Genomic DNA, 19,465 nt, shown 5'->3' with positions numbered 1-19,465 from the left:
TCTTTTCTGCTGTTTTCTCTGGACTTGGCAGAGCCCATGGCACTTAGCAGGACTCGGTACATGTTTCTCCAGTAAATGAACATACAAATGAATACATGAGTGAGGGAATAAATAGATTTGTTTCATGCCATACTTACCACAATAAATACAAGGAGGAAGGCGAAGGACCTAGATTAAGTGCAGGTGCTCAGACAAAGCAGAACTATTTTTAACTGATCAGAGCAGGGAATCTCCAACCAGGAGGCAATTGATTGCCTGGGTGTTAAAGGATGGATACAAGCTGAATATACAGTGATAATGCTGAAGCTAAGGGGCAGGAAAAAATGGAGGTTAAGAAACAAAGAAGGAGTTCCCATTGTGGCTCAGTGGTAACGAACCCGGCTGGTATCCATGAGGACGTGGGTTTGATCCCTAGCCCCACTCAGTGGGTTAAGGATCTGGCATTGCCATGAGCTGTGGTGTAGGTTGCAGATACAGCTTGGATCCCGGATTGCTGTGGCTGTGGCCAGCAGCTGCAGGTCTGTTTCAACCCTAGCCTAGCCTGGGAACTTCCATATGCCACAGGTGCAGCCCCAGGAAAAAAAAAAAAAAAAAAGGAATAGAAAAGAAAAAAGAAAAAAAAAGCAACCAAGGAAATGGCAGGATTACTTTGGTTTTGCCAAACACTGAAGAAGAGTTTGACAGTAATAACTACTCTTTCCCACTCCTGGGATTCATCCTCAAAGATTAGTTTTCATATTTTTCCTTTTGCAAGAACACTAGAAAATCTCTGGTACTATTTTTTTTTTTGCTTTTTTTTTATTTCTCCAATACATTATTATTTTTCTTCTACTGTACAGCACGGTGACCCAGTTACACATACATGTACACATTCTTTTTTCTCACATTATCATGTTCCATCATAAGTGACTAGACATAGTTCCCAGTGCTGCACAGCAGGATCCCATTGCTAACCCATTCCAAAGGCAATAGTTTGCATCCATTAACCCCAAATTCCCAGTCCATCCCACTCCCTCCCCCTCCCCTTTGACAACCACAAGTCTGTTCTCCAAGTCCCTGATTTTCTTTTCTGTGGGAAGGTTCATTTGTGCCGTTATATTAGATGCCATATATAAATGATATCATATGGTATTTGTCTTTCTCTTTCTGACTTACTTCACTCAGTATGAGAGTCTCTAGTTCTATTTTAAATTATGCAAGAAAAAAAAAAACCCAGTAGCTTCAAGGGTGAAAATATGATGGATGCTGCATGCTTATTAAATATGTCAGTTCTGAGAAATAAAAGCTAGGTCATGGGAGGCCTTAAGCATCAGCAAAAACAATTGTCTATGTTCTGAAAGCGGTGCAGAGCTTTCAGAGGTAATGCATGAGGAAAGTGCTTCTAGAAGGTCAGTCTTACATTGACACAGATGATGGGACAGAGAGGAGAAGGAGGGAAGCCATTGTAACAGCGCACATGAGGCCAGGGAAGGTCTGCCCTGCAGTGAATTGGAGCTGGAACGGACAAAGGCAAGAAAGAGTTATCATTAAGCACAGAAGCCTAAGTGAGGTTACAGTGGATTTGAAATTACCATGCGATATTTCAGACTCTTTAAACGGCAATGAGACCTTCAAAGGCCAACCCTTTCACCCCAATTTTGAAATCACTCAATTCTGTCAACAGTCTGACTTTGTTGATAAGAAAACAGAGACTCAGAGAGATGAAGTGATTTACCCTGAGTCACACAGCTAATCAGTGGCAAAGTGAAGCTAGACAGTGAGGCTCGTCCTATCCTACTTGCCTGGTCTAGTGTCTGTATAATAAAGTTTTCTGTTTATTCTTGTTGGCATCCCACTGAGAAGACCTCATAGCCCCAGTGGTACCTCTTTCCAGAATAAACTGCTTAGTTTATAATTTTGCTGAGTGGCCTTGGTGAGTTATTTCATCCTTCTACTTTCCTTTTTTTTTCTTTTTTGTCTTTTGTTTTTTTAGGGCCACACCCGGGGCATATGGAGGTTCCCAGGCTAGGGGTCCAATCAGAGCTGTTGTTGCCAGCCTACGCCGCAGCCACAGCAACACCAGATCTGAGCCGAGTCTGGGACCTTCACCACAGCTCACAGCAACACCAGATCCTTAACCCACTGAGCGAGGCCAGGGATCGAACCCACAACCTCATGGTTCCTAGTCAGATTCATTTGCGCTGTGACACAACAGGAACTCCCCCCCCCCTTTAATTTTTAAGACACCAGTTAGCTTATTTATTCAGATGAGAATATTTAGGGCAACAGAGGGTAACTATTTTTAGTCAAATACAACTCAGTCTTTCTTTTTTTATCTTTTTCAAAAATTTTTAAAGTATAGTTGATTTAGAATGTTGTACCCACTTCTGCTATACAGCCAAGTGTCCAAGTCATACATATATGTGTGTGTGTATATAGTACTATATATTTACATACATTCTTTTTCTCATATTTTCTTTATCATGTTTTATCCTAAGAGATTGGATATAGTTCCCTGTCCATAGAGTAGGACCGCATTGCTTATCTATTCTGAATGTAGTAGTTTGAGTCAAATAATTACAGACTCCCAATTCATCCCACTTTTACTACTTGCCATTTTTCTATCTGAAGAGTGAGGACAATTGTGTGTTATCATAAAACCACCGAGAGTTACAGAACACAATCCTTGGAGAGAGCTGATCACCATGCCTGGAACAGACTCCATAAGTGACAAGGATCTCTCACCATCACCATCATCAGTATCGTCATTGCTGATAATTATTATCTGCCATCTTATCATAAAGGACTTGCCCGACTGCAGAACAATATTATTGTCTAGAATAACAGCCTTGGCTGTTGAATCCAAACCTATGGGGTAGATCACCTCTGAGTCCGTACTCACATTGATCAATCTCCCATTGATTGATTGCCTCCTCGTGTATGCCTCTTAAGATTCTGTTTCTAGGAGTTCCCGTCGTGGCGCAGTGGTTAACGAATCCGACTAGGAACTGTGAGGTTGCGGGTTCGATCCCTGGCCTTGCTCAGTGGGTTGAGGATCCGGCATTGCCGTGAGCTGTGCTGTAGGTCACAGACACAGCTTGGATCCCGCGTTGCTGTGGCTCTGGCGTAGGCCGGTGGCTACAGCTCCGATTCGACCCCTAGCCTGGGAACCTCCATATGCCACGGGAAGCGGCCCTAGAAAAGGAAAAAAGACAAAAAAAAAAAAAAAAAAAAAAGATTCTGTTTCTATGTCATTGCGTCAGTAGAGAGAGGAAGCTTGAGGTCTGCAGGTCCGTATTTTCAGCATCCCATTGCCCTACCTGCATTCCTGGCACTTTCCATCACCAGCCAGGAGTGCAGATAGGGCAACAGGATGCTGAACATATTAACCTGCAGACCTCAAACCTCCCTCTGCCTCAGAAACGGCTGGGGGTGAGGGATACAGACCCTCCCACCTGCCAGAAATGCTAATTCAGTTGATCTGGGATGATATTAAAAGAACAAACAAACAAGGAAAAGAGGAGGAAAAAAAAGAAATTGTCCAGGTGCTGTTCTTATGTGCAGCCAGGGATGAGAACCATTTAAGCAAATGAGGCTCAAATATACTGGGGAACTTCCTTCCAGGTGGTGGTACCCAGGCCATGCGAAGGGGAGGGGCCATGTGTGAGGTCAAAGCCTAGACTGGAGGAGGAGGAGGCGCCAGGGCAGAAGTTGGGCCAACATCGGCTCACTTTCAACTCTTGCCTTCCTTCTGCCCAGGAGGAACTAAGAAGAGTATTAAGGCTCGGGGCCCCAGGGGAGAGGCGCCAAGAACCCCAGAGAGCATGCGAAGGCAGAGCTGTGTAGAGCTCAGGAAATATATCATTTCCAGTATGAGTCTCACTATTGCCCTCTTTTTTTTTTTGGCTGCCCCACGGTACATGGAGTTCTTGGGACAGGGATCAGATCTGAGCCACAAGGTGTGACCTACGCCGCAGCTGTGGCAGTGCCAGAGCCTTTAACCCACTGTGTCAGGCCAGGGATTGAACCTGCGTCCTTGGTGCTGCAGGGACTCTGCTGAACCCTTTGCGTCACAGTAGGAATTCCACGATTGCCCTCTTTATACAGAATTCGGAATCACAAATTGATGATGACCTTGGGTCAGCAGACCCACAGATGTGACCATTTTGTGAACTGGCTTCCAAACTTGCAAGGTAAACCAACGCGTTTACTCCTCCTCCAACCCTTCAATCAAATCTGGCCAAGTCAGGGCTGATGAAGTGTTTCCTGGAGAGCAGCTGACCTGAACGACTGGTTCTGTCGAAGATTCGGGAGAATAGGTCCCTGAGGTGTTTCAGGCCAAGAGAATGTTGTGGAAGACCCATTGCAGGAACCCAGACCTTCATCCTCCAAAGACAGTGATGCTTCGAATCCCAGAGACTTTTTCCTGGAAAATGATGTCAGGGTACATTGCCCCCCCACCCCCACCCCGCGCCTCCCCCGCCCTCACCCAACCCCGTCTTCTATCCTCACAGCCAGGAGCATGAGTCAGAGGGACCAGGAAGCTGCGTATCACTGCAGGGTTACTACTGAGCATGAGGTCATACTTTCTGGCTTTTTCTAAGACACAGCTGACTCATAGGTGGTGAGTTTGGGCAGCAAGGGTCCGGAATTGATCATTTAAAAGGGGGAAGAAATTGGTAACGACGTCAGATAATTTTCTTTCTGCCTCTGCTTCTCCCTGTGCCTCTGAGCGGTCGTCTGCCATTGACTCCAGGAATTTGGAATAAATTTGAATTTCTAGGGGATTTACAATTAAAAAGGCCCCACTGAAGGTAGATCACCTTGAAGGTGGGGTGCTACTCCGGGCTTTTCATTGGATGGATTTGGGGTCCCTCCCACTGACCCTACCGCCAGCCTTAGTCAAGTTAAGCAGCCTCCATTAGCTTCCTCTCAGATGAGAACAGCTGGAGGGATCCTGAGAGGTTATTGATGGAGGGAAGAGGTTTGTGTTCAGGGCTCCCCCAGGACACAGCAGAACCCTAAAAGCTGAACTGATCTTCATTTGAGATCATGTTGCTGATTGGTCAGGCCCATGCTGGATTGGATGGGTTGTCAAATATTTTTAATGTTACCTTTCCCTCCAAGGGGTGGCATTTTTCCTTCAAGTGGAGAATCCACCTCTCACCCTTGCTGTGTGACTGATGACTGTGTGTAGCTGTTACCTTTCTTCTGCATCCAGAGAACATCCCCTCCCCAAACTGGGGTCCATTCTGCATCTCTATTTCTACTGAATTGTGCTTTTTGTGGCCACAAAAGAAGTCAACAGAGGAGTTCCCATCGTGGCTCAGTGGTTAACGAATCTGACTAGGAACTATGAGGTTGTGGGTTTGATCCCTGGCCTTGCTCAGTGGGTTAAGGATCCGGCGTTGCTGTGAGCTGTGGTGTAGGTTGCAGACGTGGCTCGGATACCACGTTGCTGTGGCTGCGGCATAGGCCGGTGGCTACAGTTCTGATTCGACCCCTAGCCTGGGAACCTCCATATGCAGCGAGTGTGGCCCTAGAAAAGGCAAAAAGACAAAAAAAAAAAAAGAAGTCAACGGAGAATAAGATATCAATTTAATCAAGAACAATCTCCAGGGAGTTTGAGGGGTGGAGGTGGGGGGAATAGGGATAGTAAGACAGCATTTGCCAGAAAAGAGGAGACATGACCATTTGCGTTGTGGCCATTTGGTCATTATCATGACCAAGATCATCTTTGCTAACTCTGATAAAACGGCTAACACTGAGGAGTTCCCGTGGTGCCTCAATGGGTTATGAACCCAACTAGTATCCATGAGGATGTGGGTTTGATCCCTGGCCTCACTTAGTGGGTTAAGGATCCGGTGTTGGCTGTGAGCCGTGGTGTAGGTTGCAGACCTGGATCCTGAGTTGCTGTGGCTGTGGTGTAGGCCAGCAGTTGCAGTTCTGATTTGACCCCTAGCTTGGGAACTTCTATATGCTGCAAGTGCAGCCCTAAAAATCAAAAAAAAAAAAAAAAGCCAACATTGGGAAACCATGGAAAGATGCGGCATCAGCTCTAATCCTTCTAATAACCTGAGTTCTTTCCTGGTTGTCATGTACTAAGGGAGACTAATTAACCATTCAGTTACTAACTTTCAAACCCTTGATCAACTGCCTCGATATGGAATCAGCTAGTACAGTGCAATTAAAAAAATTACATTGCTTCCTAAATATCCAATTCATCCCAGAAATAGTTGCTATCACCGAGCTAAGTCAGCCCACACCGTACCCACAAAAGCCCACTCCCTTTCAGCCAGGAATGATTTGCTGTGATTTCTCTACAGCAGATGCATCCGATCTTAAATATCTATTCCCATAACCTAAATTGCAAAGCACTTTCCAAAAGCCGTGGGGTTGGCAGAATTTAAAAAATGTGTTTGATTGCCAGATCTGCAAATTGGGTCAGTTTTCCAGGGCCTTAGGCTTCCTTCTTTTCCACTGGGGAAGAGGAAAAGGAGACAGCCAGCAGCTGGTGATCAAAAGACAATCCTTCCTGGCATGGACGTCTTGGCTCTCTCTGTGTGTTATCCCAGCCAGGTCCCCCGGGTGCTCCCCGCAATGCTGGGCCAAGGCCTCCTCTTCCTGATGGCTGGCCTCTGGATTCCACTAAAGGTCAGGGTGAAACCCTTGAGCTGGCATCCCTGGAGCTCTGCACAGCTTTTCATCACAGCCTCAGAAAAGAGAATTAGAGGAGGTGTAAGTATTCCCATTTCACAGATGGGGCAAGGGGACTCAGACGAGATAAACGACGCACTCAAAAATGCAATTAAACTCCTATTCATCCCGGGTCCTAACCCCTATATCCTGGCCCTTAGTCAAATATTCTTTTCAAAAAAAAATTTTTTTTTAAGCCCATAAGGAAAGGAATCTACACAGGTATTTTATCCTGGTCCCCAGACCCATGAGAGCAGAGATAGTTCCAAGTGACGCTTTTTTGCTTGTTTTGCTTTTTAGGGCCGAACCTGTGGCATATGGATATTCCCAGGCTAGGGGTCCAAGCTGTAACCACCGGCCACGACCACAGCCATATCAGATCTGAGCCACGTCTGCGAACTACACCTCAGCTCATGGCAATGCTGGATCCTCAACCCACTGAGCGAGGCCAGGGATCGAACCTGCATCCTCTTGGATGCTAGTCAGATTCATTAACCGCTGAGCCACGATAGGAACTCCGATACTTTTCTTTTAAAATGCAACAGTGGGAGTTCCTGTTGTGGCACAGCGGAAACAAATCTGATTAGCATCCATGAGGATGCAGGTTCAATCTCTGGCCTCACTCAGTGGATTAAGGATCTGGTGTTGCCATGAGCTGTGGTGTAGGTCGCAGATGAGGCTCAGATCTGCTGTTGATGTGGCTGTGGCTTAGGCCTGTGGCTAACGCTCTGATTCAATTCCTAGCCTGAGAATCTCCATATGCCATGGGTGTGGCCCTAAAAACAAACAAACAAACAAATAAAATGAAATGCAATAATGAGGAGTTCCCACTGTGGCTCAATGGGATAGGCAGCATCATCTCTGCAGCACCAGGGTGCAGGTTTGATCCCTAGCCCAGCACAGTGGGCTAGAAGAACTGGCATTGCTGAAACTGCAGCGTAGGTCAAAGCTGTGGCTCAGATCTGATCCCTGGCCTGGGAATTCTGTATGCCTCAGGATGGCCAAAAAAGAAAAAAAAAAAATGTAACCATGATTAATCAGGTCACCAAATATTTTTTATTTTCATTACCACCATTGTAAAATGATAAAGAGTAGCTATCAAAAATCAAGACATAAAGTGGTAACTATTAGTATCCATATTATACACTCTAAGAAATTAAAATATACTAAGTCCAGGATTTGTCATACTACTGGATCATAGCCCATTAACATGGGTCATGAAGTCACTGTAATGGGTTGCTACCACAATGAAAAGAAAAAGTGGGGTAAGATAGGATAGAATAGAATTGAAAATATCAGGAGTGCCTGTCATGGCTCAGTGGAAATGAATCTGACTTGTATCCATGAGGACACAGGTTTGATCCCTGGCCTCGCTCAGTGGGTTAAGGATCCAGCATTGTTGTGGCTGTGGTGTAAGCCAGCAGCTGCAGCTCCAATTCGACCCCTAGCCTGGAAACCTCCATATGCCATGGATACAGCCCTAAAAAGACAAAAAAAAAAAAATTTGATAATATCAGCATGTATTACATGTCGCAAAGGTAAATACTGTTTCCTGAATCCATTTGTTCTTATGTTATGTGTGCAATGTTAAAAGTATTCCCTGCAGATTAGTTATTCCCTTTTTCTTGCTTTTCCTCTCTTTCCTCTCTCCCCTTTCTCTTTCCTTTACTCTCTCCTTCTTTGTGTCTTAAGGGAAGGTACCCCATCACCTGTTCCCTTTGTCCCTTGTCCTGTTTGCAAGTCCCATCCCCAGCCCTCTCCTTTCTGACCTCATCTTTCCTTCACCCCAGGGTCTGGAGCAGAGACTGTTCCCAAAGGTTGATACCTTTAAGCTCCTTTCTTTTTTCCCATTGAAAAAGTCCTTCTGAATGTGACCTTTGAGACAGGATTTGATAGTTCTATGTTCGACAAATAAATTACTTTATCTCTAAACCATCCTATTTCCATTTCAGGCAAGACAACTCAAACTTGAAGACATGAAATCCCCAAGGAAAACCACTTTGTGCTTCTTGATTATTGTGACTTATTCTTCCCAAGCTACCCTGAACTTGAATTTAAAGTCTATTGTCTATCCTACGGTGAGTAAATCCATGTCTGCTCTATTTTCCCCTTCACATTTTTCTCATTTCCTGGGAATGTCATAGCCGGAAATTGCTTAATGGGGGGCGGGGGGCTGTGAGAAAATGTCCCAAATGGTGGAAAGGGGTGCTGAACACAAATTAATGTTAGGGTATCTAACATACATCATCCAGATGTGCTCTTAATTAAATTGCCACTCAGGTGTGACGCTCCACCCTGTGAAACTGCAAAAATGACGTCAAGCCTGTTTTGAGGATAGAGCAGGATGTGTGGTTTCCAAGAATTCACTTTCCATGAGCATCAGACTACAGCCCATTTCAAAAAGTGCTCATTCGTGTCAGTGTTATCATCACAGATTGATACAGTCGAAAGGGCCAAAGATAATTTCTAAGCATTTTACTGACAAATTAGCCTAGGGGTTTCATCCTTGGGAAGTTCATGGGAGTTTAGCTTAACCAAAGAGGGTGCTAAGTAGCCCCTTGTTCCTTGTGGGAAACACTGGGATCTTCTTTCCTTTGGCTACTCTGGGCCCTAGAGCTGGGGTGTGTGACTGGTTATGAAATCTCGAGAGACTGGCATGACTCTGCGTCTCAAGTTTTTTCATCTGTAAAATGATGAAAATAATAATATTGATGTACTGATTGCCTTGAGAATTAAATAGTTAATATTTATAAGGTGCTTTAGAACAGTGCCTAACATTTAAAAAAGACTCTATCAGGAGTTCCCATTGTAGTGCAGTGGAAACGAATCCAACTAGGAAACATAGGTTGCGGGTTCAATCCCTGGTCTTGCTCAGTGGGTTAAGTATCTGGCATTGCCATGAGCTGTGGTGTAGGTTGCAGACGCGGCTTGGATCTGGTGTTGCTGTGGCTGTGGTGTAGGTCGGCAGCTCCAGTTTGACCCCTAGCCTGGGAACCTCCATATGCCGCAGGTGTGGCCCTGAAAAGACAAAAGACAAAAAAATAAATAAATAAAATAAAATAAAATTAAATTAAAAAGGCTCTATCAGTATTTGCTATTACTGTTTTTCCCACTGTTTCCTACGGATTTTTTTGAAAAGATATTTTAGTGCTATTTTATCCAGTCTGTCACTCTTGTTGGAGCTTCATGATCGATTTTGGCATTAGAAAATCTCTTTTTGCTCTGCTTTGTACCTTTCAATCTTAATTTTTTGTCTTCTATTCCAGTTGTCACTTCTGTTTTTGTATTTGTGTTTGCCTGGTCTTTGTTCTTTGTTTTGTTTAGCTTTTAGCACATTCCTTTGCTTTACTGCTTCTCTGACAAGCGATGCATGTTGGAGTTGCTTTTCTTTCTTGTAATCTGACTGTGATTAGAGAAGTATGTTATTCACATTTGATGCCATATTTAAAATGCTTGATCTGGGGAGTTCCCATCGTGGCTCAGTGGTTAACGAATCCGACTAGGAACCATGAGGTTGCACGTTCGATCCCTGGCCTTGTTCGGTGGGTTAAGGATCTGGCATTGCCATGAGCTGTGGTGTAGGTTGCAGACACGGCTCGGATCCCGCGTTGCTGTGGCTCTGGCACAGGCTGGCAGCTACAGCTCGATTGGACCCCTAGCCTGGGAACCTCCATATACCGCAGGAACGGCCCAAGAAATGGCAAAAAGACAAAAAAAAAAGAAAGAAAGAAAGAAAAATAAAAAATAAAATGCTTGATCTGAATGGATATATTTACATGTTTGACTGATTCACTTTACAGTATACCTGAAATGAATACAACCTTGTAAATCAACTCTACTGTGATAAAATTGTATTTCAAAATAATAAATAAAATGCTCGATCTTACTTTCAGGATTTTGTCTTATGACTTTATGCTTTTCCTTCCTCTTCTCTATTTTTGTGTCTTTCTTTGTTGGACCTACGTTTTGTCTTTTTCCTTATTTCTCTCATGACTAGGAGGTATTCTTAGTATGTCTTCTTCCAAACTCCAGTGTGTAAGATTCAGCCCCTGCAATCATATGCCGCAGCTTGCTCTTATAAATAGAGGAGGGGGAGTTCCTGTTGTGGCACAGCAGAAACACATCCAACTAGTATCCATGAGGATGTGGGTTCGATACCTGGCCTCGCTCAGTGGGTTAAGGATCCGGCATTGCCATGAGCTGTGGTATAGGTCAGAGACACTGCTCAGATCCCTCATTGTTGTGGCTGTGGGTAGGCTGGCAGCGGTAGCTCTGATTAGATCCCTAACCTGGGAACTTCCATATGCAGCAGGTGCAGCCCTAAAAAGAAAAAGCATAAAAAAAAAAAAAAAAAAAAAGAGGAGGGAAACATTACTTTTCCTCTGGATTTGCACAAGTAGTGCAAAACTCTGTTACCCCAACCATGTGGGGTGTAAGCTGGATGGAGCATGAGATGATCTCAATGGTGGGGTCAGCCTTACATTCCAGAGTTTCCCAGCATTCCTGGCTGCAGCAGTGCCCTCCCATTGTGCCAGATCGGTCCTCATCACAGCAGCCCTAACAAAAACTTGTCCATCTGCCTGGTGGCACAGGCTGGTCAGGAGATAGGTCTCCCAGGGCTACTACTAGTACTTGAACTTCATCTTTCTGGAAGCTCCCACTTCACTGCAAAGGGCCCCACTTTTCCTTCCTAGATTTGCCTTCAAGATACAATATCTTCATTCAGCCCAGAGGCTGAAGACTTCCATGGGAGAGGTGCCCTTGAACCTGCCTTGTCAGCTTAGGCTGCCCTAGGCTGTCACTCAGCTTCCACTTCCACTATTTTATTTTATTTATTTATTTGTCTTTTTGCCTTTTCTAGAGCTGCTCCTGCAGCATATGGAGGTTCCCAGGCTAGGGGTCGAATCAGAGCTGTAGCCGCCAACCTACACCAGAGCCACAGCAACGCGGGATTTGAGCCGCATCTGCAACCTACACCACAGCTCACGGCAACGCCAGATCCTTAACCCACTGAGCAAGTCCAGCGATCGAACCCACAACCTCATGGTTCCTAGTCGGATTCGTTAACCACTGAGCCATGATGGGAACTCCCGACTACTTTATTTTATTTTTTAATTGAAGTATAGTTGATTTACAATGTTGTGTTCATTTCTGCTGTACAGCAGTGATTCAGTTATACATACGTGTGTGTGTGTGTATATATACACACATTCTTTTTCATATTCTTTTCTATTATGTTTTCTCTCTTGATATTAAATATAGATATATCAATATATATATTGATCTATATTACTATAGGGTAGGACCTTGTGGCTTATCCATCCTGTCTATAATAGTTTATATCTGCTACATCCCTCCCCGCCTCCCCCCTCCCCTTGACGACCACAAATCTGTTCTCTGTTTGTGAGTCTGTTTGTGTTTCATAGATAAGTTGATTTGTGTCATATTTTAGATTCTATGTCTAAGTGATATATGATATTTGTCTTTCTCTTTCTGACTTACTTCACTTAGTATATTAATCTCCAGTTGTATCCATGTTGCTGCAAATGGCATTATCTCATTCCTTTTTATGGCTGTGCACTTCTACTTAATTTGAGAGCAACATGTGGTGGGTCATGAGCTTTTAAAAAAAAATTGTGCTAAATACACATCAAATTTACCATCTTCAACATGGTTAAATGTACAGTTCGGTAGTGTTGAACATACATTTGCAGCCAGTAGGCAAACGCATCTTGTAAAACTCCGCACCCATTAAACAACGCCACCCTAACCCCCCACCCCACCCCATCTGCTGGAACTCACTATTCTAACTTTCTGCCTCTGTGACTTTGATTACGCTAAGTACCTTCTATAAGTAAGTGGAATCATACAGTATTTGTCTTATTGTGACCGGCTTACTTCACTTAACATAATGTCCTAAAAATGTATCTATGTTGTAATATACATCAGAATTTCCTTCCTTTCTTAAGTCTGAATAATGATCCATTGTATGTATATCCTACCTTTTTTAACCCGTTTATCCATTAGTGGACACTTAAGTTGCTTTCACCTCCTGGCTCTTGTGAATGGTGGTGCTATGCAGGGGTGGGTACAGATAGGAAGTATCGGGCTTTTGAAGTGTGAGGATGAGCTGGGGACTTTCTTAAAGTGTGGACCTTAAAGCTGAACTCAGGAAGTCTGGGGTGTGGCCCTGGATGTTGCCTTTCTGACCAGTTCCTGCCCCTTGTTCCTGCCCCAGTGATCACACTTGGAGCCAGCAGTGTGACAGGCTCTGAATGCTAGCATCAGCTTCTTTAAGTCCAAAGTGCAGCTCGAACACTATCGTTGGAAATTTCCTCATGTTTTTTCATCTCCCTGAGCCTGTTTCCTCTACATAATGCAAGAAGAAGTAGGTCTCTCCACCGGTTTGTCGTAGAGATAAACCATTCTTATATATGCACGCCTTCCTGTCATGCACAGAGCAGGTACCTAGGATATAGTGGTTCTTTTTCCTATATTGGCACAAATAAATCTGCGTTCCTGTGCCCAGGGAGGTCTAACAGGACCCTTGCTCAGACCATTATCTCGCTGGAGGTAAAGATGTTAGATCGGGGATTCCAGGTCACAAAAAAGATGAGGACAGGACCTTGGGGAGGAGGCAGGAGATTAGGCTACCACTTGTTTGTCGTCTGGTTCCCTAGAGGTTTTCATTTCCACACCTAAAACGCCCCCTCTCATTCCTGACTGGGTGTCTGCTCCCCCTGCACCCCGCCCCCAATTATTTTGTAAAGTCATCATGTCTAACAGGTGGGGCGTTTCCTGGAATTGGTGACCTTGCGTCTTCCGGCTGAAGCTCGGCCAACAGGAAATCCCCTCTGGATGGAGCTGCCCATTGTCCTCCGATACCCATCTGGGTAGCTCTTCATGGCCCAACAGAGGCTCTGGTTTCTGTCTGAAATAATACTCAGCCTTGGGAGACCCTGGCAGGATGTATGCTCAGCCCTGCAGTTCCCCGAACGGAATGACATGAGACTTGGGAGGGCAAGGCTGTCCCCCCCGCCCCCCGCCCGCCGCACACCCCCAAGAGCTCCAGGCCAGCTGGGCACGTGGGTTCACAGCCCCACCAGAGAGCATAGGCATTGGGTGTGTACGTTACTTTCCATAAATTAAGAAACGGAGGCTTAGGATGAACCAATGACTATTCCAAATAGAAAGAAGAGAAGGTGCAGGGCTCCAGTTTTTGGTGTCACTCTAGCCTCTGCCTTTATGGAACCCCAGGCCCCCTGACCTGGCACCCCCCAACTCTTTCTACCTCCTTATGTCTGGGAGGCCAAGGGTCCTGATCACCTTCACCAGGGGACAGCTCGGAGGCTGCCTTGCCTTCAGGATGTCTTCCCTTCATTTTTCCCAGTGATGACAGGGCTTACAATTAAAAGTAAATTATTCTCACAAAGAGTCATGGATCTTCACTAAACAGAGCCGGCAGGTGAGGCCAGAGTCATGGAAGCAGCACTTGGCAAAGATGTCCATGTCAGTTTCAGATAATCACCATGAAGATTCAGGAAATAGTTAAGGCAGTTTCTGTCATGGTTCAGTGGTAACAAACCTGACTAGTATCCATGAGGATGCGGGTTCAATCCCTGGCCTCGTTCAGTGGGCTAAAGGGTCCAGCGTTGCCGTGAGCTGTGGTGTAGGTCGCAGACACAGCTCGGATCCTGCATTGCTGTGGCTGTGGCGTAGGCTGGTGGCTACAGCTCTGATTGGACCCCTAGCCTGGGAACTTCCATATGCTGTGGGTACAACCCTAAAAAGACAAAAGAAAAGAAAAGAAATAGTTAAAACAGCACAGGAAACTATACCCAATCACCTGTGATAGAACATGATAGAAGATAATATGAAAAAAAGAATTATACGTATGTATAACTGGGTCATTTTGCTGTACAGCAGAATTTGACAAAACATTGTAAATCAACTACAATAAAAAACAAAAAAAAAAATGCAGAACAGAAAAAAAAAATTAGTTAAAAAGCAATGTTTCTCAAGATGGCCTCATGGCCAGTGATGTGCTCTTTAAAAAAGCAGTTTCTGAAGTTCTCCTCTGGCAAAACAGGTTAAGGATCCAATGTCGTCACTTTAGCAGGTTGGGTTGCTGTTGTGGTGCAAGTTCAATCCCTGGCCCAGGGAAATCTTGCATGCCTGCTGGCACAGCCAAAAAGGGGGGGGGGGCAGTTTTCTTCCCTCCCACCCAAAATCTCACTAAATTGAATTGGAGGAGGAAAAGGATTTAAAACGTTCTGCAGGAGAGGACTGAAACATACCTTGGTTTTTAACTACAACTGCCAGCAGCAGGGCTTTAATTCTTTAATGCCCCCTGGACAATGGGGGAATGAGGAGTTCCTGTTGTGGCCCAGTGATAACCAACCCGACTAGTATCCAAGAGGACTCAGGTTCCATCCCTGGCCTCGCTCAGTGGGTTAAGGATCCGGCATTGCCATGAGCTGTGGTGTAGGTTTCAGATGAGGCTCGGATTCTGCGTTGCTGTGGCTGTGGTGTAGGCAGGCAGCTACAGCTCCGATTCGACCCCTAGCCTGGGAACATCCATATGCTAAGGGAGCAGCCCTAGAAAAAAAGGCAAAAAAAAAAGGGGGGGGGGGAAGAAAATGTAGGGAATGACGTCTTGGCCTGGGAGAGCTGCCCAATCGTGCCCACTTGTAGTCACCTTCTCTTGCATGGACAGAGGAAGCTTCCTGGTGGCTTACAATTAAATTGTAATTGTAAGTCCCAAAGCGGATGGAGGCAGGAAGGCAGTGGGAGAACCTTTCCTTCTGCCCCAACACAGAGCCTGAGCAGCTCCAGAGGAAGCCAGGCAGGAACCAGCCCTATACATTGACTCTGTGATTTCTAGGTTCCTGGGCTTTTCCATAGAACTCAGATAACATCACTGCAAACAGAGTGGCACCTGGGCTTTGAAAACTCCAATCCCCATCCATCATCCTGCTCTTTGTTTCTTTGAGAACCCTTATGAACTATCACGTATGGGTTCCTCCACACTTTCTATGGCTGTTGATACCAGTCGTTGAAAAGAAGGAGGGGACAGAGGAGGCAATAGAGTAAGAAAGAGAAAAGGTATTCGTCAGGAGCGACTGCGTCACTGAGAACAACCCTCAGTTTCCCCACAGTTTCCCACGGCATCTCCCAACAAGACGATGAGGTGCATGTATGGGCAAGTACAGACCTAGGAGGCAGACTATCTGGGTTTGAGTCTTAATTCTGCCATTTTGAAGCTGTGTGACCTTAGGCAAGTTAATTGACCTCTCTGTGCCGGTGTTTTCTCATTTGTGAAATGTGTCAAATAACAGCATCTATGCCATAGATTGTCAGGAGGATTAAACAAATGAGCACACACCACATACTAAACAGCACCCGGCACAGGGTGTTGAAGATGTTTTAGGAATTATTGTTGTTATCGTTATGAAGTGAGATAACTAGAAGAAAAATGGTAGTGCCCACGGATGGCAGAATGAGCTCTGTTTGGGTGGCATTCATCGGTGCATGGAGGTGATGGCAAAGCCCACATCCTGGAGGACAGGCGTTATTTGGCCCTTCTGATGAGCCTTGAGGAAGTCTGCGCTGGGAAATACATCAGAGGAAAACTCACTTAGAGGCAGGGATGATCTAGGAATACCAGGTCAGGTCAAGGGGAGGTTATAAACTACAGAGCTGGCAGTGAACTCAGCAGCAGAGCCAATTAACGTCACCTCTTAAACAAAGAAGCCACATAATGACCAGAGCTGAGCTTATGGAGATAAGGTAAGTGGCAGGATGCAGACAGGGGAGTCCATGGTCATGATGCTCTCAGAACAGTGTGATGCCTGACCCAGACTAGCCCTTACCATGTCATTAACCCCCTTCCAGTGTTTTACATTTATTAACCATTTGATCCTCTCAACAACTCCATGAGGTAAGCTACATTTATCCCTATATGATAGGTGGGTCCCGCGACACAGAGCGGTTAAGTCACTTGCCCAAGGTCACACAGCCATTTTAGGGCAGAGCTAAGCTCTGGATTCAATGTCTGCGGTGTCTTTACCCTTAACTATCGGTCTATACGATCGCGCATTTATTAAGAGTGTACCGTGTTCCATGTTGCAATTCGTTTAATTCTCATAGTACTTCCACGAGGTCAGCACTACTGTTCCATTTTACAGAAAGAAAAGCGAGGCTCAGAGAGGATAAGTAACATCCTCAAGGTCACATAGCTAGTAAGGGGCACAGCTCTGTACCCAGGCAGGCTGGCTTCACAGCTGACTCTCACAGCCCCTGCTTCAGGAGGCATCTGTAAAACCATCCAGGAGAAAAAGGGCCAGAGGAGGAGAAAATAACTTTAAGCGAGCACCATCTAAACAGCCCTAATGCCGCAGGAATATTGGGGTGGGGACAGGCCTAGGGCGGAGGAGAGGTCGTGAGACTCAACTAAAAGGTCACTGGAATGACTCAGGGTTCAAGTTCTAGCACAGTGGAGAACACCATTCTTCATATTTTTTCGACAGGCCTCATGCTGCAGGAACTCTGAGAAACGCAGATAGGCTGATATCTTCCGCTCCTGAAACTAGAAACTGGTCTATAAAAAAATCCGGGCCCAAGTCACACCAGAGGCCAACCTATTTCATCTTCCTGACGGGCTTCGATTGTGGGCAGTCCCCATCCCCAGGGCACAAGGCGCTGACCCCAAATCCGCAGCCCTCTGCTTCGCTCGAACATTCTGGGACAATGAGAGCAGAAAGCCATTGTGAAAAGATGTCTCTGACACGCACTGACAATTGTCTCAAATGTTCTTTCAGCTTCTCCGTGAGCAGGAACTAGCAGGGGAAGACCCAGCGAGGCAAAAACGAGCCGGTACGTAACCCTTTGCTGGGCCATCTTTTCGAGTAAGTCCCCTCAGAGGTTCTCTGTTGTAACGTTTGGAAACAGCGGGATCCACATAATTCAGTCTCAGAGTGCATCAGGGTTCAATTTCCAGAAGTAACTGTAACAGAATTCCATTCTCTATGAAAGGACATTCAGCGGATCTTATCAACACCTTCAATTCCCGTGTCCCTCCCATTATGATCATCGGATCCTGAAAATTTTCCTGGGGCCCTTCCCTCACTTCTCTGCTCTCAACCCCGCAGACTTGCCTTTTGCCTTAAAAACAAACAAACAAAAAAAAACTCTCACTCAGCACTTTATCTTATAGATCAACTTAACCTCTAGACTCAAGTCTTCCTCTGCCTCCCACTCCTGCTTTCCCACTAAATTCCAAAGCCACGATCTGGAAAATACAGAGCTCTGCCCTTTGGAGGGCTGGGGGCAGGCGAGAGCTGTGAACACAGCGCAAAGTCATCCTCAGCCTCCGCTCCCATGTGGGGGACCCTGGGCTGCTGAGTACATCTGTAGGCTGCGTTTTCCCAGGACCAGGTCCTCCTCCGTCCATCACAGCAATGTTGCAAAAGCATCTGTTTGATTCTGTCATTTCCCTGCATAAAATCCTTCAGGGGCTCCCAGTTGCCTCGGAGATGAAATCAGATTATCCACTCAAATCTCATGGGACCCTAAGTGCTTGCCCACATGTGTTCCTTCTGTGGCTTTTCGCTTAGAGGATGCCCTGCCCACCATCCATTCCCCTTTGCTTGTCTGGGGGGTTCATCTCACACAGGCTCCTGCCCTGGAGGGCCCTCCATCAATTCCCCAGATGGGGAGGGACTGCTCTCCCAGGTTCCCATTACCCGCCATACATCCTCCCAGCCCAACATCCGTCCCAGCGCAAATAATCCTTTGACTTCCTGTTTGCCGCTCCCAAGAGACATGAGCTCCCTTGACCCTCTTCCTCTTGGCAGCCTGGACTGTAGCCTGAGTCTCCAGTGATGAGGGAACAAATAAAGAGAATGCCGGTCTCTGTCATCGCTGCCTCTGTGTGAGATCAGAGGTGAACTCACTTTTCCTAAGGGTCTGCTGCCTGAGGGGCTGGACCAACCATCTAGAAACTTTTTTTTTTCTTCTGTCTTTTTAGGGCTGCCCCTGGGGCATATAGAGGTTCCCAGGCTAGGAGTTGAATTGGAGCTGCAGCTGCCCTCCCTGCCACAGTAATGCCAGATCCGAGCCACGTCTGTAACCTACACCACAGCTCACAGCAAGGCTGGATCCTTAACCCACTGAGCGAGGCCAGGGATCTAACCCGTATCTTCATGGATACTAGTCAGGTTCTTTTCTGCTGAGCCGCAGTAGGAACCCCTAGAAACTTCTTAACCTGTAGCATTGTGGCGGAATCATTTTCCAGGCGTGTTGTGACTTGATCTGTTCAGTCTTGGGGGTCAAAAAGAGACAGTAGGCTGTCAGAGGGAGCAGGCTTGCCCCCAAGGCAGGATAAAGGTTTCTGGTAGAACTCTTCCCGAGGCAGGAACCCGTTCCCAGTGTTGCCTGATGCTTGAAATGAAAATTCAACCACATTGTATTAAGCTCTGGAAATGCTCCCCGGAAGCTCATTCCATTGGTCATTTCCCCTTCCGTTCTTTCTTTTTCTTTTTTTTCTATTTTAGCCTGTGTTATACGCTAGGGGACCCTCCCCACTCCCTTCCCTGAAGTGGTCTATGGCATAGACTTCACTGCCTGTGCTTTAAAAATGAGTATCTTCCCCTCTACCCAGTCCCTGACAATCCATTGAACCCCCTGTCCCCATGACAGGAACAGGGTCGGCTGTGTCCCCATTCAGTGTTTTGAAAGGCTTTTCTTCCTCAAATCAAACTTCCAGCTCCCAGCTTCTGCCAGCTTCTTC

The 19,465-nt window shown here is 45.9% G+C and overlaps 1 protein-coding gene across 18 annotated transcripts in view; it reads left to right on the top strand.

The window, feature by feature from the left end:
• Nucleotides 1-19,465, top strand: part of ADGRF5 (adhesion G protein-coupled receptor F5) — a 129,456-nt gene that overhangs the window by 50,973 nt on the left and 59,018 nt on the right. For 14 of the 18 annotated variants that reach the window (XM_013978015.3, XM_084968306.1, XM_084968297.1 and 11 more), the window contains 2 exons: nucleotides 8,628-8,753; nucleotides 17,496-17,550. In XM_013978015.3, coding sequence (XP_013833469.3) covers nucleotides 8,628-8,753; nucleotides 17,496-17,550 — 181 coding nt within the window. Of the gene's footprint in view, nucleotides 1-4,086; nucleotides 4,424-6,554; nucleotides 6,718-8,627; nucleotides 8,754-17,495; nucleotides 17,551-19,465 lie in introns of those variants that run through there. The other 4 variants (XM_084968299.1, XM_084968294.1, XM_084968295.1 and 1 more) reach the window with 2 other exon arrangements.

Source organism: Sus scrofa, chromosome 7 (genome assembly GCF_054392235.1).
Source record: "Sus scrofa isolate SSC_HxYL_T2T_F1_AM1 chromosome 7, Sscrofa_HxYL_maternal_Yorkshire_Landrace_v2.0, whole genome shotgun sequence".
NCBI lineage: Eukaryota > Metazoa > Chordata > Mammalia > Artiodactyla > Suidae > Sus > Sus scrofa.
This window is presented reverse-complemented; position numbering and strand designations above follow the sequence as displayed.